This window comes from Malus domestica, chromosome 11 (assembly GCF_042453785.1).
Source record: "Malus domestica chromosome 11, GDT2T_hap1".
Taxonomy (NCBI): Eukaryota; Viridiplantae; Streptophyta; class Magnoliopsida; order Rosales; family Rosaceae; genus Malus; species Malus domestica.
The window spans coordinates 12,965,914-12,989,304 of record NC_091671.1 but is presented as its reverse complement, the minus strand read 5'-3'; the positions used below and the strand labels follow the sequence as shown (position 1 = coordinate 12,989,304).

The window sequence follows — 23,391 nt, the reverse complement described above, 5'->3', positions numbered from 1 at the left end:
AATGCTAAGAAAAGCAAAATAAAATCACATGAAAATAAATCTTCTTTTTCATTTTATTTGTATTGAAATAAGAGAACTTTAACGAAAATCTTCTGGTACTGTTTACTTTAACAAAAAACCACATTTTTACACTAAAAAATCAATCATGAGACTATTCACTCTACTATTTATTTTGTCATTATCGTTAAAACTCAAAATTTTCAAACTATTTTCATTAGTTTTCATTTAAATCAATTGCAGGCAAACAAAATCTTGTGGCCCAAACTGTTAAAAAATCATAACTAAGGAGGAGAGTGGGGGTGGGCTCGACGAAGAAGAGAGAAAGACGGTGATCTAATCTGCCATGGCATAAGGCAAAAGAGAAGAAGAAAGGTTTGAGAAAATATTAAATGGACGGGCATTCTATTGTTATTGGACCATGTTGTTGGTGAGTAATTTGCATACTAACTAATTAGCACCCAAATACTTCTACTAAGAGAACCCTCCTTGTTATATATAAGAAAACGAGAGTGAGTTGAGTTGGTAATGATTGTTCTTCTCTATATCAAGACTTAGGTTTGAGTGCAGGTAATTGTTTTTGGTGAGCAATTCGTAAAATTTGAAAAATACTAAGAGCTCATAAGTTAGTCATAAAAAAAGGTTTGTGATATCATGACCCTGAAATCGGATAGCCTAACCTCCCCTAATCTTTTCCTCACCAAACACAAAAGAGCATCTCCCAAATGCCTTCAATTGTGTATTTATTGTTGGCCAAAAAAATCTCTAATGGAGAGACATCTTCGCAAATGAATGAAAATAAAAACCTAAATTCACATCTTGTGGTGGTTATTCCTGCCAATAAAAAAATGAAAAATAAAATCTTAAATTTATATCTGTCTTATTAAAGTAATATTTCTATTTATATTTTTTTTAAATATAAAATAAGATATAAATGTAACTATGTGTCTCAAATTTGATGGGACCTTTCACCAAATCCACGAAGTTTGATGATCTGGACCATTGAAATTTAATCAAACTGCTATAAACAGGAGGTCCATTTAAAATTTATAATAATGGTAGCTGCTTAATCAAATATTAAAGACTCGGTTCCCGAATTTTATGAATTTGGTAGAAATGATCCGGAAATGATTCTTTTCCAATTTGATGTATAAGTATAGAAGGAGTGGGACCACAATTATTGGAATGTAGCTGCGGATCGAGCATTGGATGCCAAATTTGCCCCTTAAGAAAAAAAACATAAATCATCAGTGGAAAATTTCTTTTGCCAACATTACAATTTTTTTTGTCAAATGATATATTTTATTAAATTAAATGTTAAATTAGTCATTGATGAAATTTAAATCTACGTCGTTATGCAAAAACTTAACAACTTTCTACCATTGTGGTACAATGCTGCTCTTTACCAACGTTACACTTTGGATTATGCAAAATAGGACAAAAAAAAAAAAAAAAAAAAAAAAAAAAAAAGTGGAGAAGCAAAGCATACATGTACAGGAAAAAGCGCGTCAAATAACCCGCTGAATAAATTAATTTGCTTCTCTTTGTCACTGCCACACTCCAAACCCTTCACACACACACTCAGTCTCTCTCTCTCTCTGTCTCTCTCTCTCTCTCTGTGAGCTCCTACTCAGATCCAGGTATGTCTCTGCTTCAATCTCTCAAGCTTCTACTTCATCTGTTTGAAGCAGCTTAGGGTTTGGATATGAAGCTTTTACTTGTGTTTGGTCTCTCAGAAATGAAGAGAAAAGCTTTAAAATATGAAACAATATTTACATATTTAATGGCTTTACTTGTGGTTGCTGTCTTAGTTTTTAGCTAATGATTCTATGTTTAAGGCTTAAGCTGGAGAGCAGAATTTGGTTAGTGAGAACACTAAAGAAAGAAGGAAACAGGTTGTAGTTTTCTGATTGGTTTCGAACTTGACGTGTATGTTTGTGTTTCCATTTCCGATTACTCATAGAATAAATGAATATAATCGAGAAAAATAATTTACCAAGATTAACTTTTGATGACAAAATGGCTATTTGGGCAGTTTTTTTATGAACAGCAGTTAAAATGTTCCACTAAGGCAGTTACCTGTGTAGTTTTCCAATATTTCAGTTCCATTATTCTGCAAGGGGTGAGGGACGGATGAGGTAATGTGGTAATGCGTTAGGATTAGGATAGGTCCAGGGTTCAATTCCCTCCAATGAAACCGGTAAAAAAAATCCATTTCAGCCTCAAGTATAAATGACAACTGATTGGGGTGACTTTATTTTCTGACGGTTTGGATGTAACAGACAGTGATTATGGTGGTGGTTCTTGATGCAGGATTCCGCATATGAAGGGTGTTTTTGATAAGTATTGAATTGTGTCGTCGATGAATATGTAGTATGTCAAGTTTGTTGCTGATCATAAGTTATTGTAGAATGAGTTGAAGTTTGTAATCTTGAAGAAGATGGAAGAAATACAATCACAATCGGATAATTATAGGTCTTCCTCATCTTCAGCAAGTAGTCCAGCAAGTCGGGTGCCCTCAAGTAACTTTTTCTACTTGCGTAAACCTGGCTCACTGAGACAACCCATCTCATTTGAAGATTCACCTGAATGGGAGGATACAGATGTTGATGTTAGGTTGGAGGAAGGAGGTGACTCCATCAACATCGCTGTCACACCGGTCTCCCCATCTCTTTCGAAGCTCAATAGTGGGTCCCTGCCATCCCCAGGGTTACCAGAGGGTGCAACTGTTGTAAGAAAGATTGCAGGGGCATCCCTTGTATGGAAAGATTTGACTGTTACAATCAAAGGGAAAAGAAAGTACTCTGAGAAGGTTGTGAAGAGTTCGAATGGTTATGCATTGCCGGGAACTATAACAGTAATTATGGGTCCTGATAAATCAGGGAAGTCGACGCTACTAAGGGCACTTGCAGGTCCTTAAGCTTCCCTCTCACTTTTAAATTTCTAATTGTGCATAGAACTGTGCTTCCTCTTATTTTTGCATACTTGAGTTTTAAGCATTGTTTGTTTCCCTTGCTTTAGGAAGATTGCCTCACTCAGCCAGAATGTACGGTGAGGTGTTTGTGAATGGTGCCAAGTCGCACATGCCGTATGGTTCATATGTAAGTTCCACGTACCATCACTATTCTGCTCAGTTTTTACTTTTTATGTGGTTTGCAAGTTGCAACTCATACATTGTTTTATTTGCTTTCCTGCTATTACCCGACTAGTCTTGGGCTCTACTTACAATTTTACTCTCTTATCATTTTGTTTGTCAAGAGTCTTTGTCGTGACATTTCCTCTTGTCATTTTTCTGTTATTTCTGTTACATTCGGACACACATTTGGTGATTTTTTTTTAAGAAAAAGTTACTCAAGTGACTGTTAGGATATGCTCTCAAATTAGTTTCAGTGTGCATCGCTTTTCTTCAAAACATTTTAGTACGAGTTCAATCAAATTTGAAACATAATAATTCTGATATACTTTTTCATGGTTATTAAAAGTTTTTTTTCTTATAGGTTATCATAAACAGCTATGTTTTTTTGTTAGAGATGTCATTCGTCTATCATTAGGATATTCTGAACCATGCAAAAAGTGATTAATAACCTGAAGTTTAGATATGAAAAAAAGAAAAAGAAAATTAGAGCAATGTCTAACCAGTCTTGGTTCCATGCCAAGCCTGTTTTAGTGTGGTAAAGCCAGGATGTTCTCATTTCCCATTGAGCCTCAAGTCTTTCAGGAGAAGCCATTTTATCTGCTTATCCCCACATTGGTGCAGTTTGTGCAAAGCTAACGAGGAGAGTGTAAACCACATTTTTCTCCATTGTTCTTACACGATTCAACTGTGGTGGAAATTGTTTCAGGAGGTTAGAGCTAGTTGGGTCATTCCAAAGGGTTGCTTCGAGCTTCTAAGCACCAAGTTTCAGGCCCTAGGAATTGGGAGGAAAGCTAAAGCTTTGTGGGGTTGTCTGGTCTCGGCAGTTTTTTGGAACATATGGCTGGAGCGTAACAAAAGAATTTTTGAGGATTATACGGGTGTGGGGGTAGAAGTACTTTGGGGAAGAGTAAAATATTGGGCAGCCCTATGGGCTTCAGTCTCAAATGATTTTAATAATTACTCTCTTTCTCAATTACTGTGGGATTTGTTAGCAGCAGTAAAGTGAGTTAGGTCTAGCTATTGTTGCTGTAGCCAAATCCTATTGAGAGTTTTTCTTGTATCTTGTAAATGGTGGATTTCTTATCCACTTCAGTGTATTTCTCTTTTCTTTTATAAAATGTTTGTTTCTTCTCAAAAAAATAAAATTTGCCCCATTAAAGTTTTACAACCTTTTCCTGATTGGCGTGATCATGTCCCCTAGGTGGAGCACTTGATAGATTTTTCTCAGGGCAAATTACATGGAGGGGGTGTGTAAAAGGTCACATTGTTTTTCTATGGCTAACTCTATGTCTGTGGACTCTGGCTACATTTTTGTTAATCCAACTCGCAGGGCTTTGTTGAGAGGGAAATCACTCTAATTGGATCCCTCACTGTTCGAGAGTTTCTATATTACTCTGCGCTGCTCCAGCTTCCTGGTTTCGTTTGTCAGAAAAGGAGCGTAGTAGAGGATGCCATCCATGCCATGTCACTGGGTGATTGTGCAAACAAATTGATAGGTGGTTACTGTCTTATGAAGGGCCTTCCAAATGGTGATAGAAGGCGTGTTAGCATCGCTCGAGAGCTTGTGATGAGGCCTCATATTTTATTCATAGATGAGCCCCTTTATCATCTTGATAGGTAAAATTTATTCTGTTTGCCATGCACTCTACATTATTCCATTCCATGGTGTGGTAAATTGTCAGTGCAGCACTATTTTGTGTATAACTAAATTATGAGTTTCTATAATTGTCTTTGAAGTCTCTTAGTTGCATTTTATGTTTTCGAAGAAATCGTAAGATATATAAATATTAGTGCGCTAAGTTGTCAACTTGATGATTTCCAATAATAATTTAGCTAACCTTAGAACTGATACAATATAGGATTGTTGCTGCATTGTTTCCTGAGGGATCTTGCAGCATCATTGAATTGTATCGATTAGGTCTCCTTTATCCATATGTAGTTTATCGCATGGACTCCATGCTCATGACCATTTGCCTTTCTATTGATATATATTTGATTCCTTAAAGTACCATAACCGAAGTGGTTTTTTTTTTCAGTGTCTCCGCACTGCTGATGATGGTAACGCTGAAGAAACTTGCAAGTACGGGTTGCACCATTGTATTTACCATTTACCAAAGCAGCACAGAAGTATTTGGCCTTTTTGATCGGATATGTCTTCTTTCAAATGGAAATACCCTGTTTTTTGGAGAAACCTTGGCTTGTTTGCAGGTAAATGACATTTAAATAAGTCTGTTTTGTCATTTACTTTTTAATTCTGGACTCGCTGACCGTAAAATTAATCTGGTTTGTCATTAATATTTTAAACAAGGTACTATTTACTTATTAGTGTTGTGTGTTTCATATGGTTGAGATTATTGTGTAAGAGAAGAAATTCAAGAAACCAATTATGTTATAAAAATTAAAATTCTAAAATTTCGTGTTTTTATTTTTATTTATTTATTGTTCTTTTATGTTTTTAACTCCGCCTATGTATCTTACATTGCCGGTCCCAAGCCCGGATAAAGGAGGAGGGGGAGGGCGTCAGGTAGTCGACAGCCGGCACTCCATGATCACGTCGAATCCTTATGAAAATGAATCCAGAACAAAATCGCGCTAAAGCTAGGGCGTCACCCGTAAGTGGCGCGCTGTGTGGCCCGAGCACAGTGATAAATGAGCAAGGGTCGCTGTATCTCCATCGGCACCCGGATGCAGTGTTAAATGAGCAAGGGGGCCATAGAAACTTCTTTTCGAACGACTCCACTCAAAGTTGTTTGGGAGCATATGCTCCTATCAACTTTACACGGGACACACAAAAGAAGTACTTTGATCCTATTAGACGGGGGAGGGTGAAGAAGCTAGGACAGAAGGGTAGAGTTCAAGAGAGCAAAATGCGTTTAGGAACGTGGAATATAGGAACCTTAACGGGAAAATCTATGGAAGTAGTGGAAGTTATGGTGAGGAGAAGGATAAATATTATGTGCCTACAAGAAACTAAGTGGGTTGGTAGTAAGGCAAAGGATCTAGAAAACTCAGGGTTTAAACTTTGGTATTCGGGCACAAATAGAACGAGAAACGGTGTTGGCATCATCGTGGACAAGACCTTGACACAAGATGTTGTAGATGTCAAGAGGGTAGGAGATAGAATCATGGCAATCAAGATTGTAATAGGACAAGAACTTATCAATGTGATTAGTGCGTACGCACCTCAAGTAGGGTTGGATAAGAGTTCGAAGGAGAAATTTTGGGAAGACCTTGGAGACTTGGTGCAAGGAATTGCTCAGACGGAGAAGTTATTTATAGGAGGAGATTTAAATGGACACGTGGGCAGGGAGACAGGCAACTATGGAGGTTTCCATGGTGGCCATGGTTTTGGGGAGAGAAACGAGGATGGGGAAGCTATCTTGGATTTTGCAATGGCATATGATCTCTTCTTAGCCAACACCTTCTTTAAGAAGAGAGAAGAACATGTGATCACCTACAAGAGTGGGTCGTCAAAAACACAAATAGATTTTCTCCTAATGAGGAAAGGAGATCGTATAACTTGTAAGGATTGCAAAGTTATACCAGGAGAGAGCGTGGCTAATCAACATCGCTTGTTGGTGATGGATATACATATCAAAAGAGTGAGACAAAAGAACAAGACTTGGAAGTGCCCAAGGACTAGATGGTGGAATCTAAAAGAAGAAAAACAAGTCATTTTCAAAGAGAAAGTAATCACCCAGTGTGTGTGGGATAGAGAGAGGGAAGCTAGCCAAATGTGGGATTCCATGGCTAGTTGTATTCGAAAAGTAGCAAAAGAGGTATTAGGAGAGTCCAAAGGTTTTGCCCCACACCAAAAGGAATCTTGGTGGTGGAATGAGGAGGTACAAACAAAGGTGAAGGCTAAGAAGGAATGTTGTAAAGCCTTATACAAGGATAGGACCGATGAAAATGGTGAAAGGTATAGAAAAGCGAAGCAAGAAGCGAAGAAAGCTGTGAGAGAAGCTAAGTTAGCGGCTTATGACGATATGTATAAGCGACTAGATACCAAAGAAGGAGAGTTGGATATCTATAAATTAGCTAGAGCAAGGGAAAAGAAGACAAAGGACCTAAACCAAGTGAGGTGCATCAAGGATGAGGATGGAAAGGTTCTTGCTACAGAGAACGCGGTTAAAGACAGATGGAAAGGTTATTTTCATAATCTTTTCAATGAAGGACATGAAAGGAGTGCTTCTTTAGGGGAGTTGAGTAACTCAGAAGAGTGTAGAAACTACTCTTTTTATCGTAGAATCCGGAAGGAAGAAGTGGTTGTAGCTTTGAAGAAGATGAAGCATAGAAAAGCAGTAGGCCCAGACGATATACCAATCGAAGTGTGGAAAGTTTTGGGAGAGACAGGTATAACATGGCTCACTGACCTTTTCAATAGGATTTTGAAAACGAAGAAGATGCCAAATGAGTGGCGAACGAGCACTTTGGTGCCTATCTACAAGAATAAGGGTGACGTACAAAATTGCATGAACTATAGGGGTATTAAGCTAATGAGTCATACAATGAAGCTCTGGGAGAGAGTCATTGAGCATAGATTGAGGCAAGAGACACGGGTTTCGGACAACCAATTCGGGTTCATGCCAGGGCGCTCAACCATGGAGGCAATCTATCTCTTACGAAGATTGATGGAAAGATATAGAGATGGGAAAAAGGATTTACACATGGTCTTTATAGATTTGGAAAAAGCGTATGATAGGGTCCCAAGAGACATTCTTTGGAGGATTTTAGAGAAGAAAGGAGTACGAGTAGCATATATCCAAGCTATAAAGGATATGTATGAAGGAGCAAAGACTGCCGTAAGAACTCATGAAGGACAAACCGAAAGCTTTCCCATAACTGTAGGATTACATCAAGGCTCATCCTTAAGTCCTTACCTTTTTGCGTTGGTAATGGATGAGTTAACAGGACATATTCAAGATGATATTCCTTGGTGTATGCTTTTCGCAGACGATATAGTGTTGATAGATGAAACTCAGGAAGGGGTAAATGCAAAGCTTAACCTTTGGAGAGAAGTGTTGGAATCTAAAGGTCTTCGCCTAAGCCGATCAAAGACAGAATATATGGAGTGCAAGTTCAGTGCAAATGGAGGCCAAAACGAGTTAGGGGTGAGGATCGGAGATCAAGAAATACCAAAGAGCGACCGTTTTCGTTACCTAGGATCTATCTTGCAAAAGAACGGAGAATTAGATGGAGATCTCAACCATAGAATACAAGCTGGATGGATGAAGTGGAAGAGTGCATCCGGCGTGTTGTGTGACCGCCGTATGCCACTGAAGCTCAAGGGAAAATTTTATAGGACGGCAATAAGGCCAGCGATGCTGTATGGCACAGAATGTTGGGCGGTGAAGCATCAACACATACACAAAATGGGTGTAGCGGAGATGAGGATGCTTCGTTGGATGTGTGGGCACACGAGAAAGGATAAGATTAAGAATGAGGATATCCGGGGTAAAGTAGGATTAGCCGAAATTGAAGGCAAGATGAGAGAAAATCGGTTACGGTGGTTTGGACATGGGCAACGAAGGCCTACTGACGCTCCGATTAGAAGATGCGACTATGGGACAGAGGTTCAGGGCCGAAGGGATAGAGGAAGACCTAGGAAAACTTTGGAAGAGACTCTAAGAAAAGACTTAGAGTACTTGGATCTAACGAATGACATGACACAGGACCGAGCACAATGGCGTTCTAAGATTCATATAGCCGATCCCACTCAGTGACTTGGATTTTCCAAGTCTCCAATCGAGAAGTTTTCCTCACTCGGGAAATTAAGGGAACACTACCCCAACCTACATGCTCCATTCAGAAAGTTTCAACATACAAGCTTCAACAAAAGAAAATTCAAAGAACTTAGCGAAGAAGGTTTTGGTGTATTTAACACAACACGTTGAAATGAAGGAAAACTTATTTATTGATATCCCCGATAAGCTATAAATGTGTACATATACATGAGTCAAAATAAACAAACAAGAGGGAGCCTTCACAAGGGTTGCTTAGGAGAAGTCTCAGCAGTCGGTAGAGCCCCAGAAAGAGAAGGCACCGGAGGGGGATCATTCGGAACCTCAGTACTGGACAGAACCCTAGAAGGAGGAGGCATCAGAGGTTGATTATTTGGAGCTTCATTACGCGGTACAGCCCCAGAAGACGAAGGCAATAAATGCCTTTGGAACAAACCCACAAATCTCTGATGATCAAGTAAAACCTGACCATCAGTTTCCTTCATCTGGTCAAGCTTCCTCTTCATGTTTGTAGCATAGTCATGTGCGAGTCGGTGCAACTGTTTATTCTCATGCTTGAGCCCTCTAATCTCCTGTTTGAGACTCATCACCTCAGCCGCCAATGATTCAACTTGGCGGGTTCGAGCAAATAGGCGTTGGGCCATATTAGACACAGAACCTGCACACTGAACACTGAGAGCCAGCGAATCCTTAACAGCTAACTCATCAGACCGTTTGGAAAGTAGTCTGTTATCTTTGGGAGTGAGAAGGTTCCTGGCCACCACCGCAGCAGTCATATCATTCTTCATCACGGAATCCCCAACGGTAAGAGGACCAGTAGGGGAGACGAAGGATGGGCGCCATATGTTGTCTGGAGAAGGCGGGGCTGCCTCTTCAACAAGGTTCAAGTCAAAACGACGGTCGGAGGGGCCAGACATTTTCAAAGGTGTTGAAGAGAGAAGAGGTTGGACAAATCAAGATCTTAGAAGTGCAAGAATGGAGCTTCTACTGGTGGAGATTCAAGTGTGCTTTGGAACTTAATGCCAGCCCCTATAAAAATCTGCACTCGACGGATCTTCAGAAATCGAAGAGGCGCCTGCTCAGAAATCGAAGAGGCGTTTGCTTTCTCAAAAGCTGGGCTGCTTAGAGACCACGAGGGTTGATCTCAGAAATCGAAGAGGCGTTTGCTTTCTCAAAAGTTAGGCTGCTCAAAGACCACGAAGGCCGATCTCAGAAATCGAAGAGGCGCTCGCTTTCTCAAAAGCTGGGCTCCTCAGAGACCACGAGGGCCGATCTCAGAAATCGAAGAGGCACCTACTTTTCCAGCCTTGTCAGCACCTGTCACACGCACACTCAGCTTTGCGGAAATTATGGGCATTCTGTCGAAGACTTCTGAGGAAGTAGAAAACACATGAATCTTACTGTTCAATCACCCACTTCCCACACGCAACACTAGCTCATGGGTAGCACAGATAACTTTACCAAAGTTCTCTGCCAAAATTGAGCACGTAAAGCTTGCAGCTCCCACTACATCGCTCTGACCAAGAAAGGTAAAAGAATAGCAAAGAAACAGCACTAACAAAGTTTAGACCCATAAATTTTGAAGGTCTAGCTACCATATTATTACCCACAAGGGTAAAGGAACAATACCACTGCTGGATAATTGGAAAGTCCCTGTGTGTCAACCTCTGTGCTTCGTGGCAAGGTAGACTAGTAAACATGCCCAACCTTTACTCACACTCGAGAAAACACTACCAATAAGATTGCTTGCTCCAAAATCGAAGAGGCACCGTCCTCCGAATCTCGAGAGCCAGACTCCCAACATGACTACTTTCTCAAAAATCGAAGAGAGGGTAAAGGAACAGTACCATTGCTGGATAATTGGAAAATCCCTGTGTGTCAACCTCTGTGCTTCGTGGCAAGGTAGACTAGCAAACATGCCCAACCTTTACTCACATTCGAGAAAACACTCCCAACAAGATTGCTTGCTCCAAAATCGAAGAGAGAGCCAGACTCCCAACATGATTACTTTCTCAAAAATCGAAGTGACACTGCTCCCCGAATCTCGAGAGCCAGACCCCCATCATGATTGCTTTCTTAAAAATCGAAGATGCATCGTTCTCCGAATCAATCGAAGAGACGCTCGCTTTCTCAAAAGCTGGGCTGCTCAGAGACCACGAGGGCCGATCTCAGAAATCGAAGAGGCACCTACTTTTCTAGCCTTGTCAGCACCTGTCACACGCACACTCAGCTTTGCGGAAATTATGGGCATTCTGTCGAAGACTTCTCGAGAGCACAGACCACTTTTTCAAAGTGCTCTGACAGAGTTAAAACATGTGAAGCTGGCAGCTCCCACTACCGTGCTATGACCAAGCAGGGTAAAGGAATAGCATTACTACTTGTTGTTAGGGAGACTCCTATATATGTCGACCTCCATCCCCAACGGACAGGCAGACCTGCAAAAATGTTCAACCCTTCCTCATATTTGAGAGGGCACTCCCAACGAAGCCTTTCGAAATATTCAGCTTTCTTTCCCCCCGATAATACCTTTGCAAACAAGCTATACTAGAGCAAGAATATCTCATATCATCAGGGTTAAAAGCAAGAGTATCCCATATCATGCTTTTTCCCTGTCTTTTCCTTTGGCCTTGTTGTTACCTGCAAGACAAGGAGAAAGAGAGCAATCAGTCAGCACTTGGAATCAAGCTTCCAGCCAGGAACTGACTGCCTGGAACCCCTTACCTGATTACTTACCTGGCATTGCTCTCGAGTACTCATCTTCAACATCTTATGTTTCCAGGGAAGATACCGCATCTGCTTGAGGAACAGATAGGGCAAGTGCGAAGGATACAAGGAAGCATGTGGAGACAAGCGTAACAGCACACGTGCCGATACATCCATTACTCTGTCAAAAGCAAAAGTATCCCATATCAGCAGGGTCGAACGTACTCTAGATTTGATGGACTTGTTTTGACCCTCAAATTCTTCAGTCGGCTCTGGAGGAAACCAGAAAACCCTCCAGCTCAGTTCAAGAATAAGCCTGTGGAAAGTTACTTCTTCAAAAGCAAAAGTATCCCATATCACCTCTTCTCATCTTTCTTCTCTTTATCCTTCATGCTGCTGCAAGATGGGGAGAAGGTGAACAATCAGCCGGAGCTCTGATTGCTTACCTTGTCTGTCACCTCTTTCAGCAGATCCCCTAGCTCGGCGACTTGGGAGACTCCTACTACATGGTTTGTATCGCGCTTGACCAAGCCTGAAACTACAAGTAAGCTTCAAGTGAAATTGATACATTACCTTGTGCATCTCCACCAGTTAAAGATACCACCCCTGGATGGAGGAAGAGTACTTCCAGAGAAGATGCCACATCTACCTATGAGACAGATAAGGCAAGTCAAGACGATACCACACTCCGATACTTAGAAGTTTCGTGATTACGAGATCATTCTCTCACAATATTTCCTAATGTCATTTGTACTAAATCATTCACTTGTATTCACTAAAGGAGAGCTTGAACCTATGTACTTGTGTAAACCCTTCACAATTAATGAGAACTCTTCTATTCCGTGGACGTAGCCAATCTGGGTGAACCACGTACATCTTGTGTTTGCTTTCCTATCTCTATTCATTTATATACTTATCCACACTAATGACCGGAGCAATCTAGCGAAGATCACAAAAAGCGACCGTTTTTGCTGCCTAGGATCTATCTTGCAAGAGAACGGAGAATTAGATGGAGATCTCAACCATAGAATACGACCTGGACGGATGAAGTGTAAGAGTGCATCCGGCATGTTATGTGACCGTCGTAGGCCACTGAAGCTGAAGGGAAAATTTTATAGGACGACAATAAGGCCAACGATGTTGTATGGCACAGAATGTTGGACGGTGAAGCATCAACACGTACACAAAATGGGTGTAGCGGAGATGAGGATGCTTCGTGGGATGTGTGGGCACACGAGAAAGGATAAGATTGGGCATGAGGATATCCGAGGTAAAGTAGGAGTAGCCGAAATTGAAGGAAAGATGAGAGAAAATCGGTTCCGGTGATTTGGACATGGGCAAAGAAGGCCGACTGACGCTCCGGTTCGAAGATGTGACTACGGGACAGAGGTTCAGGGCCGAAGGGGTAGAGGAAGACCTAGGAAAACTTTAGAAGAGACTCTAAGAAAAGACTTAGAGTACTTGGATCGAACGGAGGACATGACACAAAACCGAGCGCAATGGCGTTCTAGGATTCATATAGCCGACCCCACTTAGTGGGAAAAGGCTTTGTTGTTGTTGTTGTTGTTGTATTGTTCTTTTATGTTTTTGGGAGCTAATTGGAGAATTGTAGATAATTGCTAACATACACTTTATGTTGATTCAGCACTTCTCAAATGCTGGATTTCCTTGTCCGATTATGCAAAGTCCGTCAGATCACTTTTTACGGGCAATAAATACAGATTTCGACAAGATCATTTCAATGTGCAAAAATTGGCAGGTAAGTACAGGATGCTGCAGTTTTCCTTATTCTACACCTTAAATTCGTATATTATAATTTTCCTTTTGAGAAGTTTCAAAATTGTTGGACTGTATGTTTTTATTTTGACTTAAAAGTGGAAGGATGGCTGACAATAGTTTGTTATGAATTCACCGTAATAACCGTGGTCCAATATGTCTTAAGACTTTAGTGGGATATTCACTGTGTTTATATGCTTTGCATGAACTACAACGTGATAACAGGATGACAACGGAGATTTTTCATCTGTGAACATGGATACTGCTGTGGCAATACGCACCCTTGAAGCAACTTATAAAACATCAGCAGATGCTGCTGCAGTTGAAACTATGATACTGAGACTCACAGATAAGGTAAAAATTTGATATGCAGCTGTGGTTTTCTGTGTTATATTGGAAGTTTCCTGTTTTCCATATTGTGTTCCATAATTTGGTGATGTTTACATGTTGGCATATATATTAGGTTCTGTAATCTTTGTTAACTTGTGATGTGCATATGCTTCTATAGGAAGGTATGGTACTTAAAAGCAAGGGAAAGGCTGGAGCTACTACGCGGATAGCAGTTTTAACTTGGAGATCTTTATTAATAATGTCAAGGGATTGGAAATACTACTGGCTTCGTCTTATTCTTTATATGATTTTTACACTCTCCGTTGGAACAGTATTTTCTGGCTCAGGGCATTCTTTGTCCTCAGTTATGGTGAGCTACTGAACATCACTTTTTTCAATCACTGAGAAAATAAAATAAAAGTCCATTGCATATTTCGGAAATTGTTTTCAGTTCTCCTTTATGAATGCCACTTTCTTAATTTAACACTTCTTTCAAAATTTTTACTCTCGCATGCAGTCAAGTCGAGTTGAAGCAATGTTTATTTTTGTTCTGTACTGCACTAGCAAACGCTGCTGGAGCATGTGCTATATTCTAGATAATGTTAAACCTTTTATATGCAGACAAAAGTTGCAGCGATATTTGTATTTATTTCGTTTACCGCACTGCTAAGCATTTCTGGAGTACCTGCAGTTATCAAAGAAATCAAGGTAATCCTGATTGATTCATGTATTACATTTTGACTTAAAGTAGTGTGAAAGTTTGCCTAGTTATGATTAATATCGTGGCAACATTGGCAGATTAATCAAATGAGTTATGCTGGTATTAAGTTTCTTCTTGAAAGAACCCAAGATTTAGAGATCCAAAATTGATCTCTCAGTTTAAAACTTCGGCAGTGTTAAAGACATTTCATTTATTTGCGATGATGATGGATACTGTAATTAGTTAGGTTCATTGTTTTCTTGATTCTTCTAATCAAACTGATTATGGATACTGTAGATATATGCCAGTGAAGAATCGAACCACCATTTGGGGGCACTAGTCTTTTTATGTGGACAACTTCTCTCTAGCATCCCGTTCCTGTTTCTCATCTCCATCCCATCAAGTGTCGTCTTCTATTTCCTTATAGGATTGCATGATGAGTTTAGCTTGTTGATGTACTTCATGCTGAATTTCTTCATGTGCCTCTTAGTAAATGATGGGATAATGCTGGTGGTTGTTTCTTTATGGCAAGATGTTTTCTGGAGCACCCTCACTCTGATATGCATACAAGTAAGTTCCTCTATCTCAATGAAATAATGTACTTGACAAGAACTTTTACATTTTTCCGCATGGTAAATTTGGTATGGGCTTGGATAAACTAAACTGTGAAACCAAATCATAAAATACGTCGCAGTTGTGTTTTATGGCATGGTGTGCAATAAAACTGTCTCAGGTATCATATCAATGAATGTCCATGATATAAATTATAATTTTGCTTTTCTGACCAAGATTGGCGGTGTTATAACGTTATAATCAGTTTCCTATCCTTCCCTAATCTTACATTGAATACATATGGAATTTCAGGTGGTAATGATGCTATCCGCGGGATATTTCAGAATTCGAAATGCTTTGCCTGGACCAGTGTGGACATATCCAGTATCCTATTTAGCTTTCCATACATACTCTATACAGGCAAGAGGATTTACTTAGTCCCATGTATTTTCTTCCTTGCTGCATAACAACGCTGAAAAACAATTGTTGAGCAACCTGGTTTAGTTTCAAATTTCTCGAATTTGGGAAGGGAAAACAAAGCATTCCAGAGTGATAATTTGGAACTAGTTGGTTAATTTTAATGTTTTTCTAACTGAACATTCGTAACTATTATCTTCCTGTTATAGGGGCTGTTGGAGAATGAGTACATAGGGACATCCTTTCCAGTTGGGCAGGTAAGGACCATATCCGGGTATCAAGCACTTAGTAACGCATATGACATCTCCCCGGACAGCAATTCCAAGTGGGAAAATTTACTGATCTTGTTTCTAATGGCTGTCGGGTATCGTGTTCTTGTCTTTGTTTCATTGTACTTTCGTGTAGGCGAAAAAAAGTATATACGTAAGATTTTGAAGTGTAATCAGGATACAAACAGTGCAAGATGAATGAAGTTGCTACTGGCCATTAGTGTTGTATTTCAGCCATCGCATTTTTGTGACTTCATGCAGTCTTTGGCATGTACCTTTATCGTCTATGAATGAGAAAGTCTTTTGTTGCCAACTCCTTGTTATTTTGAATGCTTACAGACCTGAGATCTGCATTTCATGCCTGATTTTCATTTCAATTAGGGCGATGCTATACACACCTATTTTTACCTCTTACACACTCTTCTCGATTTCTGGCCGTCAAATCGAGTGAATTGAAGAAGACCAGTGGTCAAAATTTAACGAGTGTGAGAGGTAAAAAAGGGTTTGTGAATAGTACTATTCTTCAATTAATGAGGACTAGATTATTACAGTCGAAAAAGTTCGGTACGTATGAGTGAGAGGAGTAATCTCGTTGTTTGCAGAGTTGGGACTGGTAGTAGTCAAGTTATCTAGAGCAATGTACTTCCTCCCATCTACGCTAAAATTCGAATAACTCTTCTTGTAGTTTAAATTAGGTTAATATCGCCTGAATCAAAGTAGGAGAGGCAAGTAACCCTAATGACTACTAATCAAAACTTCTGGTATTTTTGTCCAATTGAATCATCATTCCACGCCATGGTGATTGGTGACAACACTTCATGGTACAATAAAACTTTTCTAAAGTAATACTCTATAACGGAATGATCTGTATGTGAGATTCATCATTACTTTGTAATTTTCTTAATACTAAAACCAAAAGAAAATTAAAAATTTAATTGCGTTTCTTTTTAAGGTAAGGTTGCCACAAATAAGGATCAAGATGAATTTGGTTTATTCTGTGGTACACATGAGGCGACAATACACTTTTAGCTGCCGAGTCAAATTTAGTAACTCTAAAATGCATTCGTGAAAATTCAGACTCGATTTGAAAATTTCAAACTTTTGCTCGTTTTCCAATAAACCAACTCTTTGAGATTAAATTTTGGGATTTAGATCCTATCCGGATCCAAATTGTGGGGATCTTAGAGATTCTCACATCTTAGTCATTCATCATGCATAATGCGATTTGAAATCATTTGATTTACTTTATTTAAAATTAAACAAAAATAATACATGACGAAAACAGACCACACCATGTATGATGTACGATGAACGCTAGGATATGGAGATCCATAGGATCCCCACAAAATGGATCAGGAGAAAATCCTCTTCCTAAATTTTGAACTTTAAGCCTTAAATAACTCTATTTTTCTTTTCTTTTGAAATCATTGGAGATGAGCTAAGTTTGGATCAGTTTCTAATTATTCTGTTCCTATTTCCAATTCCAATTCCGGTTACTGCCTCTCCATATAACCAAACAGTCCGACTAGTGAGAAATATTTCTCCGAATTTCCTGCCAAACAAGCCATCCCCCATAAAAACTCAGACCCTGAAAGATAATCCTCCTACACACTCCATCTCTCTCTCTCTATCTCTCCCCTCCGTTTACCATAGTTCCTGATCTCTGAAATTCTCCAACCATGGCTCACCCGGCCGAATCGTCCGACTCGTGAGTCAACCCGCTGCCATTAATTTTGTTTTCATTTTCCACAATTTTCATACATCGAAGTTTTTCTTTTCCGTTTTATTTGCGTAGATTTTTCAAATTCTGATTGGGCATTTCATCGTTTTGCAGGAAGAAGAAGGACTTCTCGACGGCGATTTTGGAGCGGAAGAAGTCGCCGAACCGTCTCGTCGTTGATGAAGCTCTAAACGACGATAACTCCGTCGTTTCAATGCATCCCGAAACCATGGAAAAGCTCCAGCTTTTCCGCGGTGACACTATCCTCATCAAGGCACTGCTTTATTTCAATCTAATCAGAAAAATAAGATTTACGGTAGCTTGTAAAAAAAATTTGAAATTTAAAATTTACGCTAGGTTTTGTTGGGATGAGGTTTTAGGGCATTTTTTGTTTCATAATTTGTATTTCTATGAAGCAAGTTACTTCAGATTGTGAATTGTGGTTGAAATTGCAATTTTAGTTCAAACCCAGAATTCGGTTGTTTTGTATTCATTGGTTTGGAAGTTTAAGTTAGAATTAACAAAAGAAGGAAAGTTTTCACTTTTACTTGTTCGGGACCTGTTAGGTAGCATCCTGATGCGAATAAATATTCGTTACTTGGATTTTATCAACGGAGCAAGACCCAAGTGTTTTACTGTCTTACTTTATTTTTATGACGCTGTTTTTTTAATTTTCGGAGGTTCTGATTTACGTCATATGTGTTTTTTTAATTATTTGCAATTGGGTTTTCAGGGGAAGAAACGAAAAGACACAATCTGCATTGCACTTGCTGATGACACCTGTGAAGAGCCAAGAATCAGGATGAACAAGGTTGTCAGGTCAAATTTAAGGGTTCGACTTGGAGATGTTGTGTCTGTACATCAATGCCCTGATGTTAAGTATGGGAAGCGTGTTCACATTTTGCCTATTGATGACTCTATCGAAGGAGTTACAGGAAATCTCTTTGATGCCTTCTTGAAACGTGAGTTGTTGACCTCTTTGGTGGTCATTTGTTTTACTTTTAAAATATTTATCTCTGTGTATTACTTGTTTATTCAGGCCCATCCAAGACCACCTACATTTTACTTTCCCAGGGTCATTGTGGTGATTGTTGCTCTAGGAACAGATTAGTCTCGTTTGTTTTTGTTCCTCTTGGTAGCCTTTTATAAGCGTTTATGTTACATCTACATTAATGATTAGTGTTTATTAGGATTGCTTCCTACTCCATTTAACTGTTCATGCCATTTCGTAGAAAAATTGTAAGTTTGATGCCAAATGATTTGCACTACCTCAGCTTGCTGTCTGCCATTTTGTATTGGATTGAAGTTCTTTAGATTTTTTCTTGAGACTTGACACTAAAACTTGGCTTGCGCTATCCCCTTGTTTGGTTTGCAGCTTACTTCTTGGAAGCTTATCGCCCTGTGAGGAAAGGAGATCTGTTCCTTGTCAGAGGAGGAATGAGAAGTGTAGAGTTCAAGGTCATTGAAACTGACCCAGGAGAATATTGTGTGGTTGCCCCTGACACGGAGATCTTCTGTGAGGGGGAACCCGTGAAAAGGGAGGATGAGGAAAGGTTGGATGAAGTTGGTTATGATGACGTGGGTGGTGTTCGGAAGCAGATGGCTCAAATCCGTGAACTAGTAGAGCTTCCACTAAGGCATCCCCAACTCTTCAAATCAATTGGTGTTAAACCTCCGAAAGGAATTCTACTTTATGGACCCCCGGGATCAGGAAAGACATTAATAGCCAGAGCTGTTGCCAATGAAACTGGTGCTTTTTTCTTTTGCATTAATGGACCAGAGATTATGTCAAAATTGGCTGGAGAGAGTGAGAGCAATCTCAGAAAGGCATTTGAAGAAGCAGAGAAGAATGCTCCATCCATCATCTTTATCGATGAGATTGACTCAATTGCTCCTAAGCGGGAGAAGACACATGGTGAAGTTGAAAGGAGGATTGTCTCTCAGCTTTTGACTTTGATGGATGGACTGAAATCTCGAGCCCATGTTATCGTTATTGGTGCTACAAATCGTCCAAACAGTATTGACGCGGCTTTGAGAAGGTTTGGTAGGTTTGATAGGGAGATAGACATTGGTGTTCCTGATGAAGTGGGGCGCCTTGAAGTTCTCCGCATACACACAAAGAACATGAAACTCTCTGATGATGTAAGTTGAACCTCTCCTTTATTCACCTAATTTTTATTAAGGTAAAACATTTGCTGTATCTGGAATACATTATGACTGCTTTGGTTCCCAAGTATAAACAGATCTGGTTATTCAAGGTGGTGAAACCTTAAGTTAAAATTATTAAAACTTAAAGTTAGACACATTATCTGAGCTTACTTAAGCTTAGGTTTGATAGCCCATCCTATAAGTATGAAGCATCTGGATATTTTTTCAGAGCTGGCACTACAGTTTGTCAAAGTTTCTCACTTAAATGCCAATTTGGTTTCCATTTTCATTATTTATCTCTATTTAGGTGTTCTAAATGATGCTTCCTGCTGTACAGGTTGATCTAGAGAGGATTTCCAAGGATACTCATGGGTATGTTGGTGCCGACCTTGCTGCTCTCTGTACTGAAGCTGCTCTGCAATGCATTAGGGAGAAGATGGATGTGATAGACTTGGAAGACGAATCCATTGATGCAGAGATACTTAATTCAATGGCTGTTACAAACGAGCACTTCCAGACTGCTCTTGGAACAAGCAATCCATCTGCTTTGCGTGAAACAGTGAGTGATTCTTTCACTTGGATCCCTTCTAATGTATAGAATTGTTGATTTATATCTTTGAGATATTAAAGAGTCCTCTCTTTATACATATGAAAATTTTATTTTTCAAAATATTTTTTTTGAAATCTTTGTTTCAACTTTGATGTGGTGCAGGTTGTCGAAGTTCCTAATGTCAGTTGGGAGGATATTGGAGGCCTTGAGAATGTTAAGCGGGAGTTACAAGAGGTAATAATCTTTATTTATTGGTATTATGTTCATATCTTGTAATTTTTTTATCTCCTCAGTGCTTACAACTAACTCTTTCTAATTCCTGCCTTGTTTGCTTAAAAGACCGTTCAATATCCTGTTGAGCACCCGGAGAAGTTTGAGAAATTTGGCATGTCACCTTCTAAAGGAGTACTTTTCTACGGGCCCCCAGGATGTGGGAAAACTCTTTTGGCCAAGGCGATTGCAAATGAATGTCAAGCTAACTTCATCAGTATTAAAGGCCCCGAACTGCTAACCATGTGGTTTGGTGAGAGTGAAGCCAATGTGCGAGAAATCTTTGACAAGGCTCGATCATCTGCACCGTGTGTCCTTTTCTTTGATGAGCTTGATTCCATTGCTACGCAGGTCTGTTTCCTGATCAGATTAACTTTTATTTACTATTATCTATCCACATAAAATTTTGTATAAATTAAAGTTACCTGAAGTATGAAATTTGGTTATAATTGCCTTTTAATTTGAGTTGCTTGAAGTTAATTAGCCAAGTGAATTGATTTAATTCTTGTCATTATATGCACAACAGTTTCCTTTTGGTATGTTGGTCTTCATTTTACTTTCCACTGATTGTTGCAGAGGGGAAGCAGTTCTGGGGATGCAGGTGGTGCTGCTGATCGTGTTCTTAACCAACTCCTGACTGAAATGGATGGCATGTCAGCAAAAAAGACTGTTTTCATTATTGGGGCCACAAACCGACCTGACATCATTGACCCAGCACTCCTACGCCCTGGCCGGCTTGACCAATTGATTTACATTCCTCTTCCAGATGAAGAATCACGTTTCCAAATATTTAAATCCTGCTTGAGAAAATCACCTGTTTCAAAGGATGTTGATCTGAGAGCACTGGCCAGATATACACAGGGCTTTAGTGGGGCCGATATCACAGAGATCTGCCAGCGGTCATGCAAGTATGCCATAAGAGAGAATATAGAAAAGGTATGTCTTCATTTGTCATTCTAGTTCTTCAAATGTTTAGTAACTTTAGCTTCCCATTGATGCACATTTAGACTAGTAGTGAATTTTGATAACTTAAATTTGCATGATCTCACCAACAATAGAGGAAGAAAAATAAAAGGATCGCATGTAGTCTTGGTTGGGCTTTTAAGATTTAGTTGGTGTAAAATTGATCAATTATGAAGTGCAAACTTCAGTGTCGTGAGTCCTGGAAATTACAAACTCTGCTTATCCAAGTGAGTTCTGGAAATTGCAAGCTCTGCTTGTTCAAAGCTGTTAATTTGGTTTGGATCCCAATTTGATTTTCAAACCTTTGCATGTCGGATTTTGTTCTGTTCCTCTCTTTGGGTTGTAGCTGGTGGGGACTTTACACGGCAATATTTTCTTTATGCAGACAGGGAAAGACTGGTACATCGTTTCATTTGCTGAAACATGCAAGAACCTTTCTTGTTTGCATACCGAAAGTTTGGACCTCGTACACTTGGCTTGATATTTACTGCATGTAGACATTCTAAAATTAGGACCCGTTTGATTTAAATTTTTTAACTACTCAAACTTCTAAAAAATTCTATCATATCATCTCTTCTGAGTCCCTGATAACCGCCTCCCTCCACTTCTGTGCCGCCCAGTTCGGTGGCCGTTCCCTTGACTCCATAAACCCTGACCTGTCACCCCTGACTCCGCAAGGGATGCCTGTTTGGTCGCCAATTTCAGATCTGAAGTCCGGCAACCTCTAATCCAGTGCGCCACCATTGCCAGTGGCCGTTTGCCGCCGGCGATTAATCTTGCCCATGGGAGGGAGGGGTGGAGGTGATGGCTTTGGGGGATTCAAGTGAGGGAGAGAGAGAGAGAGAGATCTCTAAAAAGTTTCAAAAAGTTTTAAAACAAACTTTTTGTGTGTTTAACAACAAAGCTTTTCAGTTATTTTTTGAGTTCAGTTTTTGAGAAGTGGACTATCAAACAAGAATCTTGAACTTGTGACTCAAAACTTGTTTTTGAGTTGAAAAAAGTGGAACTCAAATAGAATACCAAACGGGCCATCAAATTCTGCACTAGATCTATATATCATTAAGATTTGGTGTGTTTGCAGGATATTGAGCGGGAGAGAAGGAGAGCAGAGAATCCAGATTCTATGGATGAGGACATTGACGATGAAGTGGCGGAGATTAAAGCTGCTCATTTTGAGGAGTCGATGAAATATGCTCGTAGGAGTGTCAGCGATGCTGATATACGCAAATACCAGGCCTTTGCTCAGACCTTGCAGCAGTCCAGGGGTTTCGGAACTGAGTTTAAGTTTACTGAAAATACACAAACTGGGACAACTGGTTCTGATGCATTCGCAACTTCTGCTGGTGCGGCTGATGAAGACGATTTGTATGGTTAGTAATTATATATGCATGGTTCCCAAGGCATTTCTGTCTAACGATACGCCCTTGGGAAGGCTTTTCTTTCCACAGTTATGACTCTCAAGTCTTTTTTGTACTAAAGAGTTTGTGGGGTTTTGTAGGATAACATGATGTTTTTAAGTTTATTACGCTGTTAATCGTATTTTTATCGATCGATGGATGGATTGTAAAAGGCTAACTACTTTGTTCATGGGATTTGTTATCTTTAAGTAGCTACGTTGTCTGTATTGGATGAACGCTAGTTAAAGGTTTCTGTTTATGCTTCCCAGTTCCTCTACGGAGTTCGATTTCCATGTCGTTTCTTATGGAAGATTCATTTCTCATGTAGGATGATGTTGGGAAAGAAACTAGAAAACGTTATTTTATTGCTTTTCCATCTTTGTCTCGTGAAGGAATTAGAAACAAAATTTACCCTCGTCTATGACGAGGGATGTAAACTTGAAATTTGGATAAAAGTGAGGATTTATAAATTAACACGCACTAATTTCTTTATGGGGCTTTTAGATCCGGGTTAAAAAACATAGAATGTTTTTAGGAGTGAGTCCAGTTATCTAATTATATATTTTTATTTCTTTTATACTTATTTTATATTTTCTAAAAATATTAAAAATCAATTAAAATCTTCTAATATTATGCATTTTCCAACTCCAAAAAATATAAATAATATCTTATAACAAAAAAACTAATATACTAACATAAATTTGTCTGCAAAACATTTTACC

General features: G+C 39.5%; 2 protein-coding genes across 2 annotated transcripts; both read left to right on the top strand.

Moving 5' to 3' along the window:
* Nucleotides 1–1,513: 1,513 nt before the first annotated feature.
* LOC103447913 (ABC transporter G family member 3-like) lies at nt 1,514–15,934 on the top strand. Its single transcript, XM_029098688.2, has 12 exons — nt 1,514–1,637; nt 2,311–2,909; nt 3,019–3,098; nt 4,464–4,750; nt 5,170–5,341; nt 13,223–13,336; nt 13,579–13,707; nt 13,862–14,053; nt 14,305–14,391; nt 14,681–14,953; nt 15,248–15,355; nt 15,562–15,934. The coding sequence occupies exons 2-12, from the start codon at nt 2,438–2,440 to the stop codon at nt 15,817–15,819; spliced, it is 2,172 nt and encodes a 723-aa protein (XP_028954521.1). The 5' UTR covers nt 1,514–1,637; nt 2,311–2,437; the 3' UTR covers nt 15,820–15,934.
* A 1,060-nt stretch (nt 15,935–16,994) lies between these two features.
* Nucleotides 16,995–22,859, top strand: LOC103447912 (cell division cycle protein 48 homolog). Its single transcript, XM_070808825.1, has 9 exons — nt 16,995–17,329; nt 17,456–17,615; nt 18,075–18,303; nt 18,717–19,483; nt 19,827–20,048; nt 20,202–20,273; nt 20,379–20,660; nt 20,886–21,245; nt 22,354–22,859. Exons 1-9 carry the CDS (start codon nt 17,301–17,303, stop codon nt 22,645–22,647), a joined length of 2,415 nt encoding a protein of 804 aa, XP_070664926.1. The 5' UTR covers nt 16,995–17,300; the 3' UTR covers nt 22,648–22,859.
* Nucleotides 22,860–23,391: the final 532 nt, after the last annotated feature.

Coding starts and splice junctions, on each gene's coding strand:
- LOC103447912 (XM_070808825.1), top strand. CDS start 17,301: ATGGCTCACCCGGCCGAATCGTCCGACTC. Junction 18,304..18,716: donor CTTTGATGCCTTCTTGAAAC/GTGAGTTGTTGA, acceptor TTTGGTTTGCAG/CTTACTTCTTGGAAGCTTAT. Junction 20,049..20,201: donor CATCTGCTTTGCGTGAAACA/GTGAGTGATTCT, acceptor GATGTGGTGCAG/GTTGTCGAAGTTCCTAATGT.
- LOC103447913 (XM_029098688.2), top strand. CDS start 2,438: ATGGAAGAAATACAATCACAATCGGATAATTATAGGTCTTCCTCATCT. Junction 2,910..3,018: donor GCTACTAAGGGCACTTGCAG/GTCCTTAAGCTT, acceptor CCCTTGCTTTAG/GAAGATTGCCTCACTCAGCC. Junction 14,954..15,247: donor TCACTCTGATATGCATACAA/GTAAGTTCCTCT, acceptor ATGGAATTTCAG/GTGGTAATGATGCTATCCGC.